Raw genomic sequence first — 23,017 nt, 5'->3', positions numbered from 1 at the left:
GACTAGTTAAGCTACCTTGAGGTAATATAACCAGTAACTTAAAACTAAGTTTGATAATTTCGAATAATATAAGTGAACTTGCTTATCTAAAATAATTGGTTCCCCTTGCGTTGAAATGTTCAATGGAAGAACTAAATAATGGAGAGATCATCAATTAATTAATCTGACCCGAAATTTAATGATTTCAAGAGTAATAATTATCTTAGAACAAAACCTACGCACGAAAGCGTAATAACGATAAGTGGGTAACAACAAGAAACATTATTAAGAAATGAAGTTTGTAGTTCTGTAAAAGTAATAAATATTGCTTTCCTTCTTTATTAATTAACTTTGTGTTTCCAAACATACTTTTGAACGCAAAAAAAAACACATACTTTTCACTACGCATACTTTTCGGAGCCAATATAAAATAAGCCAAATATTTCAAATAAAAGCGTTTAGTTAGAATTTTTGGTTAAATTTCTACTAAAACGATCACTCATTCTATTCTATTCACTCTCCATGAAAGTTCTGTAAGATTGTTTGTTGTGGGTAAAGACATCACCAAGTGCATGGGTATTATACTTATATCGACCACCTCCAAGGTTAAGTTACTTCGCTTGAAATGGCTTTATCCTTGTTTAGTGACGAGATTTTATTAATTGCCAGGTATTTTCTAACTTCCTCTTCCCCATATTCTTCACTTTCCTATTCCTTAAAGTCTCATATCGTACCCCATTCATCGGGATGCCATAGTTTCGCTTGTTTCAGACAGTTGGAGGTACTTGGGGCTCTTATGCGGTATTCAGAAACAAAAACACCTACACAACTCTGGGCTCTCTCTGTTATAAAACACAATTTTAATATTCTTCCGAATATATTATTGTTATATCAGTCGAAACTCTGGTGGTGAAATGACAGGAATTTTTTCAGAAGTTACCAACGAAAAAAATATATCTGCTCTTAAAAAGTGAATTACTATAACTCTATTGAATACCTGGACAAATTAATCAAAATGTAAGTCCCTAAAGCAACAAAAGAAGCGCTCCTTTCGCAGTTTATCAATATGTGTATCTTGTTTTCAATACATCTTTTAATGCCATCTAAACAATTTTATTAATAGACTAATATCATTATGTTACGTTTTGTATAGAATAAAATGATAAAATAGTTTTTTGGTTGAGGTGCGACAAAGAATATTTAATATACTTCATAAATTATTAATGATTACCTAGGAAATGCATTAGATTAACTGTTTTCGAAGGTTTACTTATCGACTTATTCACTTCCACACAACCCCCAAGCTACAAAATAGGATAAAATTTATATTACGAGTATATTTATCGCTTATACAATATTTAAATTGCTTATACAATATAATATTAGGGAAATTATTTTCCTCAGGGCCTTCCGTATGGGTTTAATGTAAAAAAAACACGTCAAAACTCGATTTATAAAGTTAGTTTTACTCCGCTTTTAATAAATTACGTGAGTGAAAATATTTATCACGGGTTATTCCACCCCGAAATGTTGACAGAACCAAATAATAGCACCATATTAATTATGTTTTACTATAGGTAAACTTATGTTTACAAGATAAGGTTTTTATGCAGAACAAGAAAGGTAACACATTATTATAAGCAATAATTATTATTGAATTGAATTATTACCTGAAACACAAATATGAATTGAAAAATAAATGCCGCCAACGGGAATTGAACCCGCACCTTCTGCTTGCCGGTCAGGTGCACAGAACCACTGTGCTATGTCGGCTGATTTTCACCTCCAAATAATTCAATAAATACTAATATTTCATTCAATAATTATTGTTTTTGATTTTTTTATTAAAATTATTATTTAATTAGTTTGTCTGGAAGTTCACGATTCACTTCAATGTATGTACTGCATATTCCACCATTTTCAAACATGCTACAAATAAAGTTTGAACACAAAATGTGTGTATTTCAGCTTCGCAATTAAATTCCAATAAATGGAATAATTCTGACTCATCCTGAAATAACGATTCTTGTAAGGTGATAAAATAATCTCACTAATTTTATTGTTAGAAATAAACATAATATAGCATAAAAAAAATTGTTATGCAAGCATCTGCTTAGACGAACGTATTATAACAAATATGATCACCTCGCTTTTTTGTGTTTCTTGCAAAAATAATTTATTAACAATTGACTTGACGGGTAAAAGATGTTTGTTCGTAAAGCCGAACAATTTATACCGAGGAGTTACAACAATTTCCTACCAAACGGTCAACTATGAATTATCAATGTTGACTCACAGTTTTTTTTAATCTTTATACCGCATAAAAATCCCAACTGCTCCCTGCTAACCGGAGCCAGTGAGACAACGCCGTGAGAGTTTGAGGATGGAGTGAGGAGGTGAAGAAGATAAGGAAGAGGTGGGTCGGAAAGTTCCTGGCTATTTAGATCTGGCCATAGCTAAAGCAGGGTATTTTGCACAGTTATACAGCTACAAAATCATCTTTTGTCCATCTACCTCCCTTAAACTAACTACAATGTGTGAAACTATTCATTTAAAATCATCCTGTCAACACCTGAACTGTGTCGATTACGGAGGCCGCTTTGTTCGTCCGTGTCGAAACTGTAAAACTATTAAGAACTCGCGAGTTTGTGGTGATAAAAAAAACTTGTAATGAACCAGCGCAATTGAAGAAAAGCGAAAGAAGAATAAGGAAGTCGTCATTCCTTATTTGCCTCTTCTTTCCGCTGTGCGACGGTGCCTTGTATACGTCCCCAACAGGAGCATAATGCTTATTCATAATAACCAGAGATGCTTTCGACCAGAAATCTATGTGAATGCACATATAAAATTATTAATCCAGCTTTCTGTGAAATATCCGGGAAATGCACAGAATTTTAAAATCATTGGAATATGAAACAATTTTTTTATTAAATTTTTGCTTTCGCGTTATTGGGTAGATTTAATGCCGACGAATCGACAGGTAAGCCGTTGAGGTAAACGTATTTACTGTTTATTTTATAATATCTTATCAATACTAAATAAAAGTATACCATTAACTAAATCCATAACTATTAATAAAGAAGAGAACAAATCAATTTGGATAATAGTGATCGTAACAGCGCACGATATGAAAACGAATTTTATGTAATATATACTCGTACATAGATGCAATGATTGGAAAAAATCTATGCAATTCGATAACTTTCAAAATGGAAATTAACTTACGTAAATAATGGTGTTGGTTGTCCCATGGCAGAGCAAAGGATGTGTACATCTCTTCCGATTTCTGTGACCAGCTCTGATACTGGAGCAAGTAACCTGGGAGCCATACCAGAGGGTGTTTCTGTAGAAAACAATAGAGTTAACAAATAATTTGTCATAGTAAAGTATGTGTATAATTTGTAAACCTACACTTATACATTTCGATTATGTTTATCTCACCAGTTATTTTAATCCTCACAGAAGGGCTCCGTTTTCTTTCTCCAGTCAGAGTGTTGAGAGTGATACAGCTAAACCCCACCCTAGTATCTTCTTGTTGAACTGAACGAATGAGCAGATCACCGCGAGATGTCGCTATGTATCTGTTTCCTGCAAATAAAAAAAAAAAACAAAATAGATCAGTTTAAGGCAAACAGCAATATATTTATCAGATAATCTATTTGCATAAAGCAGCATTATTACTCGTGGAATTATGAGCTCTTTGGTCGTGAAATTTGATAATCTATTTTATTTGAATTGTAACGCTATGTCCAGTGTGAGCTTTAGCGCTGTAGACATAATTACTTTTTTCCATAATAAAATAAATTGCCTGTACGAATCCTGATAAAACTTACTTGAAATAACCTATTTGAATGTCGCATATTTGAGGACAGAAAATAATTTAAATCTCCTACTAAAACCAGTGGATAAAAGAACTGTTCTCATTCAATATCTTGTTACAAACCGAGGCTTAATAGCTTATACGAGCTTATGTTAAGCTGCTCGTTCATATTATAAAGGCTTAGAATGCTGACTTCAAAAAGAACCAAGTGTTCTAAGCGGAATGGAACGTAGTATCAACTGATATTTCTTGTAAATATAGAGTGCAGAGATATTGATTCGATTATGTCAATCTTGTTCACACCTCGAAATAATAGCGTCTGAAGTAAATATAATAAATTGTACCCACATAATTCACTACCGTTTTGATAAATATAGATACCACGATACCGGTACGGCGGAGTGTAATTTAATCTCTTATCACTGTAGTAGTTAGCCGAAAAGCCCACGGCCGCTTTTTATTCCATGAACAAATAATAGTATTGCCGTAAGGTCAGTTGAAATAAGACCAAGATTGTGTTATTTAATGAAATACTGTGAATTCACTTATGGCCGCTTTTAGCAATCAGAAAACACAACGTCAGTGTCGTCAATGTGACTGAGTGTATTTTTCGCTAAACAACCATGTTAATCCTCTGCTAAGCTTTGAACTCTCTTTGTAGCGTCTTTTTTTCGGAGCGCGGAGTCCGACTGCTGATAAAAAAATCTACATATTTATAGTTCGACAACAGCAGCTGGTATTCATTTGAGGATTTCAGATTTTTTAAGCTTTGGTTATTTACTTCTTTAATAGGTATTAAGCGTCTACTCGATCAGAAAAAGTCTGAGTAATTCCTTGCTATGCGTAAATTCGTACATAATTTAAGGTTTGCTTAGTTTTGATTTACCTATTTATCACTAAAAAAAACATAACTCTATCTTGGCCTTGGCATTCACCCATCCGTATTATTCAGCAAAACCTGCATAAAATTCTGAGCTTTAAAGATGCTTGAAGAATAAGGTCAAATTTAATAAATTGAATATTAAAAAGATAAAAACTTTTAATCGAAACGCCTTTTTTATTTTAGAAAGCCCACCACACCTTTTGATAATTATTCAAAATTTGCACAAAGGATTTCCGGGATAATTTTCTTTGAAAAGTAAACTCTTCTGGCCCATCCATCATCTGTTCTGTAGATGGCAGTACTAGGACTAGGTGTCGGCCTTATCAACAAAACCTCCATTCACAGCCTGTCAGATATAATCTTCCGAGTGGTAGATTCTTGCTTTCATACATCAGCTGGATAAAAACTATTCACTGAACGTCGATCAGCGAAAATGTAACGTTTTCACAATAAAAAATACAATAATGCCAGTCATAGGAATTACACATTTTTATTTCGTGCCTTTGATGTCAAAGACCTGTCTGTCTTTGAAGGTTTTCGCTGGTGAAATAAATTTACGAACTAAAGCTGTAAAATAAACCCGCTGACATGTTAGAACCCGATGCTTTGGAATATTTTCCACGAACGGAAATAATTGCTAGGAGCGCCATTTTGATCCGCAATTTGATAAAACTCATCAAGAATATAACGAACTCCCACTTTAACCTTTCGGTTAATAAATTTGGTTTTCAGTGGCTCTAAGTAATTTACAAGTAATTAGAAAGAATATAAATTGCCCCACTCGGGCCACGTAGTGCGATTTCTATCCTTAAATGAAATGTACTCACAAAACTCGTTCTATTATTTATTTATCTATTATTGGACTTGTATATATTATAAGAACACCCATTGTATTTTGATTAAGTTAAATGAAAATTGAAGATGCTTCTACGAAGCAAAACCGGTCGGTCTTAATAAAATGTACAATTATTCGTTGTTTTTGAACAAAGTATTTTATTTTTACATAAAAAAATTATTGTTAGCTGTAAGCCAAGTAACTTTTATTTCTTAAGTTAAGTTGAGTAGAGTTAATTTTAAAAAAATAGATTGTATAGATAAATAGAATCACCAAATAATGATGAAGGATAAAATGGGAAGAGGAAGAATGACAAATTGAAAATTTGAATAATAATTTACGTAGGTACTTAATCCATAGTAATATAATAATAATAATAATAATAATTGGATAATTTGTAGAGCGCCGTTTTTGTGAAAAATCACCTCAAGGGCGCATATAATGTGTAAATTTAACATACTAAAAGCAACGATATAATAAAATAAGTTCACCGTACGGAGGTTTCCTTGTTTTAAGTTTTAATCATGTGGACATCGTGTTAGTTTGAGAAATTACATTTTATATCCCATCTCCTACCCCTTCCCAGGATTAAATGGGACAACAACATTGTGAAATTCAACAATACGAACTACATTTGGAATTGTTAGCTGAATATTTGTATCTCATGTGTTCTATGTACCAGCAGCCAGGCATCCATCTTTCGCAGTAGCGAGATCTTTCACGGTTGAACAATATTTGCATCAATTACACATTTACTTAAATTTTGATTATGTGTCTGCGATTTAATTGTGATTACAACATAAAAAAGAAAACTTTAATACTTTTAAGCGATTTTTTTTGTTATTTTAATGTTATAGTTAAACAGTAGGGTGTATAGATTTTTAACTTTTTTTTTGTTTTCAAATTCCAAGTTGAAATAAAGTTGCTACTAGGTACCACAACTTACCACAATTTTTTTTGGATTTAAAAAAAAATGTTTAGGTCTCCCGCACAAGGCCTAAAGTTTTAATTTTTTTCAAAAAATATCAATTTTTTTTTTAATTTAAAAAAATAAATTCATAACTTTTTTGTTTATTCCAAGTTAAAAAACAGTAATATTAGGGCATAAAAATAAGTACGAAACGGTTTTTTTTAATAAAATATGGTATTTTGGTCTCCCGCACAAGCCCTAAAGTTTGTTAATTTTGATGAAATTTTGTAATTTTGTGTACATATATGAACCATGTTTTTTTTAAGTTTAAGCCACCGGAATTAATTGTACTTTTCTTACAGAAGGCATAAAATGAGACAATATATATATACATAATTCTTATATACATACAGTAAAAATATATACCACATATATACTATATATATAATATGTTTTATACCTGAAAAAAGATAGTTGGACGGTGTAAATTGTATGAGAAAGGTGTTGAAAGAAACTAATGTTATTTGCTATTACTGTTGTTTTTTACAAAAGTATAAAAGGTTATAACATGTCATAAAATGTAGTATAAAAACTAAGTAACACAAAATTACAAAATTTCATCAAAATTAACAAACTTTAGGGCTTGTGCGGGAGACCAAAATACCATATTTTATTAAAAAAAACCGTTTCGTACTTATTTTTATGCCCTAATATTACTGTTTTTTAACTTGGAATAAACAAAAAAGTTATGAATTTATTTTTTTAAATTAAAAAAATAATTGATATTTTTTGAAAAAAATTAAAACTTTAGGCCTTGTGCGGGAGACCTAAACATTTTTTTTTAAATCCAAAAAAAATTGTGGTAAGTTGTGGTACCTAGTAGCAACTTTATTTCAACTTGGAATTTGAAAACAAAAAAAAGTTAAAAATCGATACACCCTATTAAACAGTAACAGTACAATGTCATAATATTATTACTTACGTATTCACTATTCGTACTTTCAAATTGAAATACGCGTATTATCTTTATCCAAGTTTAAATAAATATACAATATGCACGTATATTAATATAAATATTGTACATCCAAAACATTAAAGCTTGTATAAATGTACAATACATATACAACATAGATATTCAATATGCACGTATATACGTATAATCATATTAATATTGTACATTCAAAACTTTAAAGCTTGTATAAATGTACAATACATATACAACATAGATATTTAATTTGCACGTATGTACGTATAATCATATAAACCTTGTACTTTCAAAACATTAAAGCTTGTATACATGTACAATATATATTCATATACAACATTTATATACAATTTGCACCCATGTACGTATAATCATATAAATATTGTACATTGAAAACATTGAAGCTTGTATACACGTTGGCTTACGACAGTGTGGTAAGAAATGCGCGATTCCTGACGGTATTGTGCAAAATAATGATAATTTTTAAGCATTGTTTCTCAGTAGTTAGGTTGATTTTTAATCGATTGTTGTCGATTGTCGTTGTCGATTCAAAACAAAAACAAAGGATACTTATTGAGTGCCTTTGTTAGAGAAGTAATCTTCCGAGTAAAAAATACGCTTTCCTTTCAGAATGTTAGCCTAGCGTCAGTAACTTTCTTACAAAAACGTTTGTTTTCTTGCATATTCTATATTTTACTAGAATGGTCCAGAGTCAGTTAGAGTGCGGTAATTTATCTCTCAGGGCAGGCACATACATCAGCTGTACAGGATTCTGCAACCGTAACTTTCATAGCTTGCAATACCCAAACCATTCGCTCAACTAGAAACTACACAAGTTTAATGTTAAAATAATGGCATTTATAAGTTCTTCAGTATATAGGCATTAACTCGCCGAAGAAATATAGAGACTTTGGTAATGTTAATTTAAATCGCACACAACTTAATTCACACAAAACTCTAATAACGGGGGTATGGTCGAGGAGAGAGAATTCGCTACGATAATAAACATATTTTTAAACCGATACCTACGGGTGTAAGTTATTTGTATTTAAGATTGATAAAAACATTATCTTACCATTTAAATATTTATATGTAAAATATTTTTAAAATTTTATAAAAAGTTTTTCAATTATAAAATTAGCGGTAAGCACCAGATTTTCTTTTTATGTCTGATGAATTAGTAACTTCCCGAGGTATTCGTATAGAAACATCTGATATTTTATTAATACGTTCACCAGAAATAGTTCAAATAAACCTCACGCAAATATCAATTTTCTAGGCCTTGCCGAATATTTTTTACACATCTTTTTCACTTATTTTTGTTTCAAATTCTTAATTTATTTTAGAGATTTGCCTTATGGTAAATTCAACCCTAGGTCTGTTTAAGACACCAGGGCTGCTCGTCGCATAATTTTGTGCGTGGTTTCCGACTTTATTTTAGGGTACTGTCCTTCTTAATCTTTTTCATATTCCAAATCATAACAGCAGACAGTCTCCCTGTTTGCAATACCAATTCTGAACAGAACTCCTTCATCTATGAGGTCCACAATTCATTTGACTTAAATTATTACTACCTTGACATTTCTTACTCGACTATATGGGACATAAAACGAAAATTTACTTCAAAACGTGTCTCAAACTAGATCACTCAATCTACCTTCACATCTATTCCCGTCCTTCGTCCCTTTACTCTAATCCCATGTCCCCCCCCCCCTCCCCCTAACCGTAACATATATCTTGGAACTAAAAATCACTTATATTGTCACACCTCTATCATTCCACTATCAGCAGTGGAAAGTTTATAATTGTATCTTGTCATTTACACAAATTATTTAATTCAATACTTCATTTAAATCTACAAAAAAAAACAGTGGCTATACATCAATTAACTGCAGCACAAACACACACATAAGATGAGGGAAAAAAACGAGATAAGACTCCTCTTCAGAAAAAAAATGGTCAAAAGTAATTAATGTACGGAGCTATGAAGATATTTGGCGAATTACCAGAGGAAATAAAATTATAAAGAAATTTAAACTTAAATTACGAAAATTTGTTATTTATTTAAACTGAAAATTGTATTAGGAGATATGTAACTATGTTTCTATTAAAAAAAACAACAGTAAATAAATAAATACCTATATTTGTAATTTTAAGATTTGCTTTTAACTCAAATAAATAAATAATTGTAAAACTCCCACTACCATCTTTGTAAGAGAAAGTTATTGCGTTATAAATAATAGAGGACTTGACTGGGAAAGGAATTGAACCCACGACGCCTCCGGGTAGAAACCAGTCGCATTTGCTCATCCACTAACCGGTCTGTACAAACATTAATAATGATCTACGAAATGGTTGTTGTATAGCACCTCAACGACAACACTTAATTAAATCATCCATTTAATGGCGTACAAGCTACTTCCCAACCGTGTTGTGTATTACATTTTTTATCAGTTTGGTAACTACGCTTAATAATTAATTTAAAAGAGTTCTAAAATATAGATTTTGATTTATTTCTTGGCTTTGCCCGAGATACAGATTGAATTAAATTAAAAAAATCTTCAATAACGAATATAAGGCATATTTGATAGACATGGCGTAAATAAGTGGAAATAATAGCGTAAAAACGAAAAAATAAATTACCGTTCGAGAGTCAGCAGCCTTTGACTAATAAAGTCCTACTTCAAAGTTGAGAAGTAATCATATTATTATGTAACATAAATTTTGAGAACCATTAGATAAATACCACATAGTCGGTCAGGTTTCAATTAATAATTTATTTCTTAACTTTGCGGGGTAATTCCGAACAATTTCCGAGCACTGTGGGGATCGATCAATGCATAATTATACTGTAAACTAAGTTGACTTCGGTAATCGTAGAACTTCTGTTACACAAAAACAGACCCTCCGTGTTTAAAGGTTGGAACAGAAATCCACAGTTCATATATTACCCAAGCTTACGAATTTTCTCCATTGCCAATAATGAATCACATGAATAAAATATCTATTTCAGCCAAACGATCTTTGGCCAAAGAAATGTTTTCTTCTCCAATATTGAAAATAGCTCTACGGCGAAATGTCTGCGACGGAAAGCGGAAACGGGGTAGACATAATCAAGATTAAATCGGCTTTCTTAATACCTCGGGTTTGTTAAATTATATTTAATTCAATTTGAGACCATGAGCCAAAAAAAGATTAAACCTTTTGTGCCTTGATTTGGTATTGTATTTTTTTCCTAAAATTCGATAAACGCGGTGTTTGAAAAGGCTTACAACACTCTCGGAATATTTATGCACATTAGATTTGCGCCAAGTCAATATTAGCGATTTTCAGCAAGGAAAACTTGTTAGGCTTGTCCGCATGAATAATAGGCTCGCACGTACAATATGGCAGTATCATTTCCCGGAACATCTCGTAAAATTAAAAGTCAGAGCGTGTAGGCTAGTACCTACGTCATGCTGTCATACGCTGAAGTGGAGGCTTCTACAAATTGGGCTCTTTGGGGCTCTAACGTAATTCGAGTCCGCATCGGATACCCTATTTATTCTTCAAACAGCCGTCAGTTTTTCACGCCGGAGCCGGCCGGCTGGCTGGGTGGCTGACTGGCTGACTGGCTTGGCCGAGCAAGACTGCCACCTTCATGCTCTAACTATAATAAATGAGCACAACCCCCTCACTTCTCAGTGGAAGGGACTTCTTATGTAATTATTCTTTATTAACCGGAGTCGGGGTGGGCGCCTATAGAATTTCACCACACGGAATTACTCGAACCAACGACTTTTATTTATTCCGCCCAACCTACTGGCTTGTTTACTACGATATCACATAGACGCATAGCCCCATAAATACACTCATTTATATACATACTACAAAGTTAAGCGAATGTGTAATGGCTACAAAGATTGTTGGGCCGTGAAAGATTTCGCTACGCCGGAAGATGGAAGGCTGGTTGTTGGTACATAGAACAATAGGATCCAAATATTCAGCTAACAATACCAAATGTTGCGTTGTTCGTATTGTATCGTTTTATCAAGATTGTGTTGTTGTCACAACAATAAAACATGACGAGTTTGGAAATAAAGTATATTTTATCAGTATTAACAAAAGAAAATACAAAATGCTTTTATAAAGATAAATATGTCCTCTTTAAAAATTCTTATAAACACACCTCTCAATAAAACGTCCGAGATGTTATTCCCACCTCAAAAAACTCTCGCCGAATAAAACAACAACGTAAAAGCACTGTTTTACATTAAGTGTTTTTGACAGTTATGAGCATTTGGCGAAACAAGTTTTTTCTTGGCAAAACACCCTTAAGCCATTGAATTATCTTGCTCGGAGTAAAAAATCTTTACATTTGTATTATTTCAACAATGGTGGGTGGATTCTAAAGCAATCTTTCAGCCTGAAACCACAACAAAAGCATTTTATATTACGTGTGAAAACGGAATAATGTTCTTTCGGGTAGGTACCATTTGTGATTAATTTAATTTCCGACAAGTCATTATTATTACGAAACCTATAATACACGTACATTGTAATTACTCCTAATACCTATTATTCCTTTGAAGAAGTTGAATATAAAATAAACATTTGATGAGGAGTTAGGACGATTGACCGCAATAGAATCACTTTGAGCCGCCGACATCGCGATAGTTTTGTTATTCAAATTAATACGGAGGCAAAGTTTCGGGCACATTCTGCGAATGAGACTTCAAAAGTTTAGGGGATGGAGGAAGTAAAACCACACTTGTGGCCGGCAGACCCCTTTGTACATAGTTACAAGCGCCGAATGCCGATTGGCATGTGTAACGATCAAAGGAATCTCCACCGATGTCTGCGCTCCGGGTACCGAGGGTGGATTTCTATGAAAATCATTTGCTCGGATGTTTGCTACGATGCTCAGTATTCTCAACACCAAATAAATAGGTACGACCTACTTGAGCGTGTTGCTGATCTAATGGTACTTGTGAAGTGACTTAATTAATATTGCAAATTGAATCTTAATCGGAATACACATCTGGCATTGAAAAACTCTTTGGAAAATACATTAAGCAAAGCACGATTGTGTTGTGAATTTGAATAGGCAATCAATTTATTTTAAAAGTGACTTAAATGTTTAATAATATAGGTAATATATATGAAAGCTTGTGATATACACAAAAAATTAAATGATGTACATGGTGAAATAATTTCTCAAGTTTTTCAATTATTGAAGACAATATCAGCGATTCTCAAATGAAAATTAGAAACAGAAAATCAGAAAAAGATACCTTCACATCTAGAACTTGAACCCAGGACATTCGCCTTGCCGGGGCACTGCTCTACCAAAGGAGCCAATCCAACCCCGTTTCCTTGGTATTTTTTTGATTTTTCTCTTTCAATTTTTCTTCAATAATTAAAACTTAGGACGGGTTTTTTCGGAGAATTTGAACAATTCATCTAATTTCAACGTTCATTTTCGAGTTCTGTGAAAGTCATATTCAAGTTCTGTTATTATATCATTGTAGGCTAATTACTTGACAAAACTGAAATAAAAACAGAACTTGAAAAAATCTTTCACAGAACATGTAAATGAACGTTGATATTTGATGAATTGTTCAAATTCTCCGAAACAACCCGTCCTTAGACTTTTTACTTTAAGTTATTCGTAATAAATTTATTAAATTTTATTTGAAAAAGTTTTTTTTTAATAAAATTGGTACATTGCGAAAATACGGATTACATTCCATGGATTGCTATAGACACTACAATATATATATTTTTTAATTGGCATATATAGTATATAGGGTAAGCCATAAAATTTTGAGAATTTATAAAGATAAAATGAATATTGGACTTCAAATAGGAAATTGTGGTTGGATTATTGGAGTAACTCGACTTTTAATGTATCCCCAGAAAAAAGTTGTCGAGGTAGTCTGGACTCCTGGGGCCTTAGAATATCCCCTCGAGGCGATATGAGTTTTCGTGCTTACATCTCATTTACGACTGCCAATGACACATTTGACGTATGGCATATTGCGCCGTTTTGTTGAAACTGTGTCCTGCTTTTACATGCTTAAAATTATTACAGTTGCGTTAAGAAACATTGTCGTAAGTGCATACTTGTCAGAAATTACCGTTGCACTGATTGACTGGTTAGATCGACCTCGCCGATTCCCAATAATTCGGGACTGTGTTGTACGGAAGTCTTCACTTCACTAACTACTTTTTCTGTTCTTGATGACTTTGGACGTCATGCAGTCTTTCGATTGGGAGTGGAAACTGCGGCTTTGAGTTTTTTGACCCACGATCTAATCACATTTTCACTGGGGAAGTGACTTACACCTTGCAAATTGAACCGAGAGCAAAATAACAGTAAACAAATCGCAATTTTGTAAAAGTTCTTTCCGCAATACGCTCGCTGTAAACCCGTGAAAAACTTCATCACAATTGAATTGCCAAGAGCTACCGATCTTTCGCGCACTGCTCCCGCATATCGTTCGGAGGTGAATTTTAATTCTTACGTCTTTATGGCCCACCCTGGAGGTTCCACTAAAAATGAACTTCAGTCCATTTTATTTTATTTTGTCAATGACCTTCTAACTTAAATAAAAGTACAATTTTTCTCTTAATTGGTATAGGTAGTTTTAATAGGCGAAATAATTTTCAATAAGTTTTAATTTTTCGGGTCTCCCGAAAACGCATCGAATCTATGGACGTGACCCGTGATGTCAGCAGTTTAAAAACCTTCTTTTATAAAAACTTATTTTTATAGTGGTCGAGATGTTTTAATTCTTAAGATTATTCGCTTTTAAAATTGAAAGTAAAATGTCACTAATGCATTGAACAAAAGTGCGAAAATGCATCCATGACAGCTCCTGATAAACAATTTATCAGTGTTGAAAAACCTGCAGTCAAACATTTCCATCGGTTCAAAGATGAATGTGGACCAGAGTTGCCAATGCTTATGGTTTAAAATCAAGAAATGCCAAAAAACCCCGCATTTTCCCCACAAAAGGTTCTCCCCGCAAAAAACACAATCCTTGAGAAATCTTCGAAATTCCCCGCAATTTGGGGAATTATCTACGGTTGGGCAACCTTGATTTGGATATTCTTGACTATAGATATATTACTCACGTAGACTGGTTGTGATGGATCAGCAGTTCAGCCATACCAACAAAACGGTGTATTTTAATGGAATGGTGTTTTATTCGTTTTTCAAATATATATTTATTAATTCTACGTAAATAATAATGATATTCAGAATCATCGTTTGTTGAACGATGATATATATTTAAGCCATAATATTTTTCAGTGGAGTACCTTATAATTAATCTATTTGTAACATAAATAAATGTTTTTCAAATAGATTGTGGTCAGGATGCCAACAGAAAAGTAATGGAATGGTATCTAGACGAGAAGATGTAGGTTGCTTTGGTTGTCCGTTAAAAGGGTGAGGAAAATATATCCAGAAGCGAAGCAATGTGATTTTGGCCTGCACTTTGCCTCAGATCTGTCCAAATGTTGTTTGTATCGTCGATTTTAATTTTTAATTTATTTAAATTTTAGGTAGAGATGAGATTTGTCGATGAATATTGTTATTTTATGAGACACTACTAAAACTCGGTTTAACTTAATTTATTTGCCATGTACTGTTATCATTAAGACAGCACTTTATTTTATTTGTCAAACTTTTTATTTTCTAGTTGTTAGTGTTACTCAGTCCCCTTTTGTAAATTAAAGAGGGACAAAATTCGTCAATGGTTCTGTTAATCGCAACTTATTTGATAAAATATTATCTCTATTCGAACAAAAAATTATCAAAGCTCCTTTTCTTCTATATTTATTATTCTCATTAGTTTAATCCTCGTTACAAATAAAAGATATTTCGATTGAATGTACCCATTTTCAGGTGAAAGATGAAATAAAATGTTCCCCCTTTTAATTTTGTCGATGAAAACACTTTTACAATATTTCTTATTTACGTCTAACTCAAAAAAGAAATTCCAACAAGACAATATATTTTCACTCGGCATGAAAAATTGTTGACACATAATTTTTAGGAATGATGACAAATTATTGTTTGATGTGAAACCGTGCAAAAGTCCCAGCTGCTCCCGACCGTCAGGAGAAAGTGAGACCATGACAATCATGGGGTATGTTGTGAGGCTGAAGGTAAAAAGGAGAGAAATAAGATGGGAAAGAGAAAAGTGGGGAAGTATTCAGATTTAGTCACCAAACACGGCCAAAACCATTTTAAGCAAGCTTTCAATTCTGAATGTTGTTCTTACACCGGAGCAATACTGAGAGTATCGTTTTCTTTGTAACTTGCCATAAATATAATAAATCTTATTTTATATGAATAAGTTATGAAACAACACAAATTGAGCACGTCAGGATTTGAAGCCGTGATCTCTCGATTGCTTGTCGAGAACCTTACCCCTCGACCGCGGTAAAGCAAAATTATAATTTGCTTTTAATTAGAGATAAATCTATCTATTTATGTAAGGAAGAGTGTTTGTGGTATAAATTTTGCATACTTGACCTTCAAGACATGAGGAAGATCACTATTTACTTGAGATTTTGAAAAACCATCCCATTTCGTTTTAGCACCGCTTAGCAGAATGTTGATACTTCTGGATGAAATTTCACACACCTTTAAAATAAAAATACTGTCCTCGTGTCATTTAGAAAAAACTCTGTCTAAGGTCAGGGCAACCCCTGGGACTTCAGCTTGTAGTAGATTGTGGTGAACCAAAACGGGTTTTGGACTTATTTCACTTATTTATTTTACACTGAACTAGTTTCATTCTGCTATGTACATCATCAGACTGGACCACACATTGAAATATAATTTCACAGTGTATTTGGATTTAACAAATATAAAACAATTATCGTTAAACCTTAAATAGATAAAGGTTATTTCCCAAACTTTCTGCTTCCTATTTACTATCCCTCCCTATTACTAGTCTTTCAGAATATCCAGTTTGAGGATGCTTTAGTCAAACTTGCTCTGAGAATTTATGTAGTGAATACGTAAAATAAATAAACAAAGATTATCAGAAAATTCTATGAATCGTATTTATACCTTTTCCCTAGTACTTACCATCCTACATAAGCTAATGTACATTTATGTGAAAGCCATTGTGATAAATCACTGTAATGCTTCTTTCTTCAGTTTCTTCAATCCTTAGTTGCTTCATCTGCTCTGTTATAACTCTCCACAGGGGGCTGAATACCGACTATGTCCCTCGTAGGTCGGTACCTTTTTTATATAATACTGAGACCTTTGTCTCCTGTTTGATCCTCTTAACTTATATAGCTGCAAATTGGTTAAGACAAGGCAAGTACTTAATAACAAGGATTTTTGTCACACACGATTATTTCTGTCTTTAATGATGATAATTGTTACCAGCAGGAAAAGCGTTTCTATGCACATTTTTTTGTTATTTGGGTAATGTACCTTATACTCTTAGTAACAGATTCTGTTTCGTCATCAAAATACCACGTCTTCAAGCAAAAATCATTTGTAGGTATTGATAAATAAGACCATACTACAAATAATCACGCTAATAATAATAATTTATTCCAATCTAAGCTAACCATCATTCCCCGCGCTTTTTCTCTAAGCCTTATCGGTCACACTCCTTGGTTTATCCACATTAAACAATTTAATTGATTGTATATTTTCTATTATTCCAAATAATGACATGACTCAACTGAAAAAAACAATTTGATCCTTTTTATTTTTTTCATCTACTTGTTCAAATTTCTCTGTTTATCAGGTAACTTTCTTCATCTTGTTTAAAACGCTTATATCGGTTTCCGTTATTCCAGATCTGATTCTAATAAATTCAATCTATTTTCATCCTCTATCTACCCGTTCCGCGCCACACTGGCATAAATCAAGGTTGGTTTCAGAACGTTATAGTCGACCGTTAGCTTCATTTCCTGTGCTAACTTTAATTTGTTTTATATATCCGGACACATCAAACTTTTTAATAAAACTTCGATGAAAAGGACAAATATTTTATTACAAATATATTGTTACTTTATTTTGTTGAAATACAAAACTTTATTCGGCTCAATTTGCGAGATTGTAAGCTTGATATATTATTATTTGCTGACAAATGTAATCTCTTTGCCTGTTAACATTTTTATTGTTAAACTTTTAAGTACCACCCATTCCCACTGCTTTACAAAGTGAAATATTTCAATTGGCTACATACACACTGATTTTTTATTGGCTTTTTGGAAATATGCATGTGAACACTAATGCTTAAGCAAATATTGTTGTTGATTATTGACAAAAAAGTTTTTTTGTGTAGGTGTATTTTCTAAACAAATAACAGATTTCTATTTTCTTTCTTGTTTGCAGTATCAGACTGTAATAGAAGTAATATTGTTATGTTACCTCTCTAAATAAAATACAGGGTATCTGGGTAAAAAGTTTGTCAAAAAAAAAGTTTGTTAAAAAGTCACAAAATTGGGGGGAGATTCCATATAATAATAATAGTTTATTCCAGATGCAGGGGTAGTGCAATGCAATACATTCCATATTTTAAAATAACAGTAAAATAATAATCATTCACAGATAGGCAATGTGGAATAGAAATTAAAAATGGGTGCAAGCAGCCGTCTATGGAGGATATATGAACATTTCCCTTCTCCAGAGGGCCATCAGGGGGAGCTCTATCGAGGCATCCATGTCAGTGATGATATTGTAAACGCAAAAATCATGCCCATAAAATGAATGATTAACTACAGAAGAGGTGGAGAGATGAAACAGGAGGGGTAGCGGGAATACACAACAAGACGGGCACTGGAAATGGGGAACTCCTCACTTCAGTGCGGAGAGCCGTGGACTTCAGTTGTGGTAGTCGGGAAATTATCCGTTGGTTACAACCCTCAAGGCCGAATGCAGATTTACTCTGGAGGGTTGAACCATGCGATGGACTCGAGAAAAGAAACCCAAACTTCCTACATCGCTGCACAGCAGTAAGTACTTTTAAATAAGTGGTACCTCTAACAAAAGTAATAAAAACAAAGCCTGTAACTTCTAGCGTACAATTTTTCCAAACAATAGTTTTAAGCTAATTTAGTAATATTGTGCATAACCTCGTTGCCAAATAAATGGCATATAAGTAAAACTGTATTAAGTGTTTTCATTTTTATGGTTCCTTGTGAGATGCCTTGAATCCCAGATCCCTGATATGTCAATAAACCAGTAAGGATAAGCTAAATTTAACACGCTGCAATATCTCGGTAGGCGGAATATTTGGCGATAAGCATTATTGATTATAAAAGTAAAAAAGGACAACAACGTCGAAAATTAAATGTTTTGAGGTAGTATTCACGTAAAAAAATGATTGTTTGTACGGTAAAAATATTATGATTTAATGTAAATATATATTTTTGAATGGAAAAATTCGAAAAAACCTTTTTTACCATCATGTAGAATCACTCTGTATTACATAACTTATTGTTTGATTGAACAACTTGTAACTGCTGTCTTTTCAAATTTTCTTGATTAATCTTATTCCCTAGTAGTTTGTAGTTCCCTAGTGGAAGTATTAATTATGTGGTTGGTGAGGAAAACCTTAAACTGGAAAATGAACTAATTTTGGAGTATAAAATCATACTTGTTTCAAAATTAATATTCGCACTTCTGCATTGTTTCGTGCATTGCTTGATAATCTGATCTTGATGTGACCATCAATACATTGTAAGAAAACATCCTTATTTTGTTTATTAAACCAATGATTTATTTACACTTATCTGTGAGTAATTTGAAATAAAATCTCACTTTTGCCCTTTTTTATAAAAGAGTTCTTTGGAAGAGTTACAAAGTCTCGATTTTTTAACGAATAATTTTACACTCATTTTCTGCTTATTAGCAGTACTTCAATTCGGACCCAAGAGAATAATTTGTTCATTTATAGCAAATGTGGCATTCTTTTTGTCAGGTCAGCAAATTACTTAAAATAAATCTTAATCCCATTTAAGTACATCCAGATCCTTACAGTAACCGTCTAACAAATTAGATTCTTAGACATCGGTTCAACATTGGTGTGGTAAAGCCGGTTTCGAGCCTGGTTTAAGACCGTTTTAACCGAACGTAAGACAAAATCTAGCAAAATGGTCAGATCAAATACAACAAAAAAATGGGTTCTCAATTTGAATTAGATTTGTCACCCGTTTGTACTACTAAGAGTTGTGTAATTTATGTATATATATCCCTTTAGTTATAAACGGTGCGATGTTTGGAATGGTTGTTTTAATTTTTTTTTACATTAGAATTCTTTAGAGGCCTATGTCGTCTAAAAAGGTAAGAGTCTTTTTTATGGAAAGGAATGAGAGGAAGTTCTGATAAGGAAAAGGCATAAAAAATGGACTGGAATTTGAGGGTCAGTGATTCCAGGAGTGACAGACGTATGAATCCATTCCTCCAACTGCGATGCGATGGGTCCAGAGAAATTTGCTAGAGACGTCAAATGGCCTCCCTCAATCACTATTCCGAAAAGATGAAAACATCCCTTTTAAAAAGTGATTTCATATGAACAGTTCAGTAACGCTGTAACCGGTTATATTATGTTCAATTCCGAAAAGGTGAAAATATGCCTTTCAAAAAGAGTGTTATTACGCACCTTCGAAAATGTGAAAAATCAAATGACGTTACAATTCTTATTTTTCCGAAATTGAACGAATTTTGGAAATTACTTCAATTTTTTATGCATGTCTTAATTCATAATAACGAAAAAACATAATTTGTAGTTGATTCAATATTTTATTGTTAATGTTCGAAAGACCGTGTGAATACAGTCTTTTTAACACCAGTCGAGCAAAGTTGTATAAAATTTTTGGTTCAATCATAATTTTGATCCATTTTCGAAATTTTCTTTGGTCACTAACTTTCATTGTTTATTATTAAAATACAGTCTAATTAACCTTATATATGTTATATCTGACAAAAGCGTTCCTGTCTATAAAGTGCACATACGATTTATGAAAGACACGGGATATATATCGCCTGCCGGTTGGGCAGCGTTGAGAAGCGGGTTAAGGAAGGAGCTGCAGTAAGGGGTAATAAAAAGGCCATGATTATGTTAATGGGAAAACACAGATGCCGGTAGATCGTTCCACAAGATGCGAGCCGACTTTCAAGAAAACGAGACGGAGAAACGATCCGTTCTCACGAAGACGGTATCATCGAGAAGGGTGTTCCACTCGTGTCCGTCGAGTTTCGCGTACGTGCACTGGGGCACAGGGTATCTATCAAAATTAAGGATAAAAAAAAGAATTATGTATTATCTGTTTCAAAATAAAAAAAAACTGTAGGTTTATTTAAAAAAAACATGATTGTGAAGATGTCTGGAATAATTATAAGACTTTATAACAAAATAATCCCATAGTCACCTCTGTTATGTATCTCGCTCGACAAAACTGTTAAACATTTTGTTTCAAGATTCTTCCAAAAATACTAAATTGGGTGCTGCTAGGTCTTACATTCCACCATCTGTCGATCTCTCACCATTCCTCCACTCCTCCTCCAACCCCCTCAAACTCCACCATCCTTCTTCCTTTTCTTCCTCCCGGTTGCCGTACTCGCCATTAGCACTTTTTCTCGATAAATTATGGAAAATAATGCAATTAAGCCCGCGCTAGGCCCAGGATTTTGTTCTCGAGGCTCGAAGGTTCGGGCCTCCCTTTCTGTATAGATATTTTTCAATTCTTCCCCACTTCATACTTGATACGTTTTCTCCGCAATTTTTGTACGTATGAGTTTTCTTCGACGTGAATATTTTCTTACAGGCTTCACTTACAAGAAAGATTACCCCGAAATTGGAAGAATTTCAGGGTATTGGTACATTCTTTTAACTATTTATGTTCAAACATTCAGTGAAGTTTTCTAATATGATTTTTTTTCTGGTGAAATTTTAATTGTGTTATTATTATTGAGGCTAAAAATATTTAAAAAAATATTTCACTTTTTCATTAAATGACAGAGGTTAATACGGATTCCTAAAACAAGTATGTATTATTTGTAAACTAGAATTTAGAATTTATCAATATCATCGCAAAATGGATTTATTGTTGATTGTTTAAATAATAGTGTGAAAATCATACCATAAGAAGACACATAAATGTTGACAGGTTGAAACCGATTCGGTGTAAAATAAGATTTTAATCGCAATAATTCTAACTACCAGCTTGGTTAGGTTGAGAAAGGTTAAATTACGAAAGATTAAGTTAGGTTAAGTTAGATTATGAAACCCGATTTAGTTTAGTTACAAACATTATGATGACTTCCGAAAGTTTTTAAATATCCTCCATAAACGGCTGCTTACAAACATTTTTTTTTCTTTTTTTTTTAAATCTTTTTTCACTTAAATTCCGCATTATTTGCGCCTATGTATGTTTTTCTTATTCTAATTAGGTATTTTATACATTATATCAAAATATGGAATGTATTGCATTGCACTATCCCTGCATATATTCTGGAATAAATTATTATTATTTAATAAAAAAATAACTAACCTCACATTATTATTAACAAATTGAAGGTTATTTTAATATACTGAATCCTGACTAAGATATTATTCTCATTTTTCAAAGCAAATCAATTTAGCTACCGCTCCGGCAGACGAACACAAGTTTAATGTTTTTAAAGTATGTAATTTTCTAGGAAAGCGTACTTTTAGACACGGTAAAAAGTTGATGAATTTTAATGTGAAACTACTCTAATAATTTGAGAAGTATTTTATAGAAGTTCAACTCATTTTTAAAGGGTTAGATTTCAGCCAAAGGAGTTATTAGTTAGGTTACCGATCACCCCAAGAAAAAATGAGAAAACTTTAAAGTGGACCTGAAAGCAGAGGTGAAAGTTTGAAACATTTATCAGAATAAGTGGCCAGAAGCTTTCTCTCGCAGATTACTTTCTCGCGAGAGATATATTGGAAGACTTGTTGATCGCGAGCCGATTGAAAATATTTATGTACAAACTTGAGTTTTATTTCGAAGGAAGAGATAAGGCATTGGTGCTTTATTGCACGGCATTATTATTAAGTTTTAACGACAGGTTAATCCACTAATGTTTGAAACTTTTAACTGATTTTCAACAAAAGCCAAAAGTTAGAAACCTTGCAATTACATTGCCTATTAAAACATCATTTCCAAAAAATCTGTGGATATAGAAAATGACCGCTTCAAGAAAGTTAACTATTATTTTACTGGAGAAAGAACGTCATGAAAACTGTATGAAATATTCCAGAATTGAATACGGAATTACAGGAGGGGGATCTGCTTTATCTAAATACATATTTGGGGATCAGGAGAGAGGCACGAAATGAAAGAAGTTGTGAAGGTCACATGTGTTTATTGGTGAGTCAGTTGCCGCGACGAGGAGATGATGTAGGACAAAAGTTGAAATACTCCGGATGCTGCGGTGATGTGCTGGTCAGGCGCGGGTCAGTGAGTCGACGCCGGGCGCTGGTGACCGGGACTCGATGACTGTCAGGCACTGGCGATCTGTGGAATCAATACTCCAGTGCTGACGGAAGGCCAAAGGTGCGGCGGACCTTGTAGGCGGTTGAGCGGGAACGATGTAGACCAGTGAGGATGCT

General features: G+C 33.2%; 1 protein-coding gene across 1 annotated transcript in view; it reads right to left on the bottom strand.

Annotated features, from left to right (window-relative positions):
- Positions 1-23,017, bottom strand: part of LOC149425014 (cell adhesion molecule Dscam2-like) — a 410,035-nt gene that overhangs the window by 61,620 nt on the left and 325,398 nt on the right. Inside the window, exons 5-6 of the mRNA XM_089647439.1 lie at positions 3,421-3,567; positions 3,205-3,322 (exon numbers count right to left, since the gene is read on the bottom strand). Of these exons, the coding sequence (XP_089503565.1) occupies positions 3,205-3,322; positions 3,421-3,567 (265 nt within the window). The remainder of the gene's footprint in view (positions 1-3,204; positions 3,323-3,420; positions 3,568-23,017) is intronic.

The sequence above is a fragment of the Hesperophylax consimilis genome, chromosome 3, assembly GCF_061612785.1.
Source record: "Hesperophylax consimilis isolate HC1 chromosome 3, BYU_Hcon_1.0, whole genome shotgun sequence".
Classification (NCBI taxonomy): Eukaryota; Metazoa; Arthropoda; class Insecta; order Trichoptera; family Limnephilidae; genus Hesperophylax; species Hesperophylax consimilis.
The sequence above is the reverse complement of the archived record's forward strand: the minus strand, read 5'-3'. Positions and strand labels throughout refer to the sequence as shown.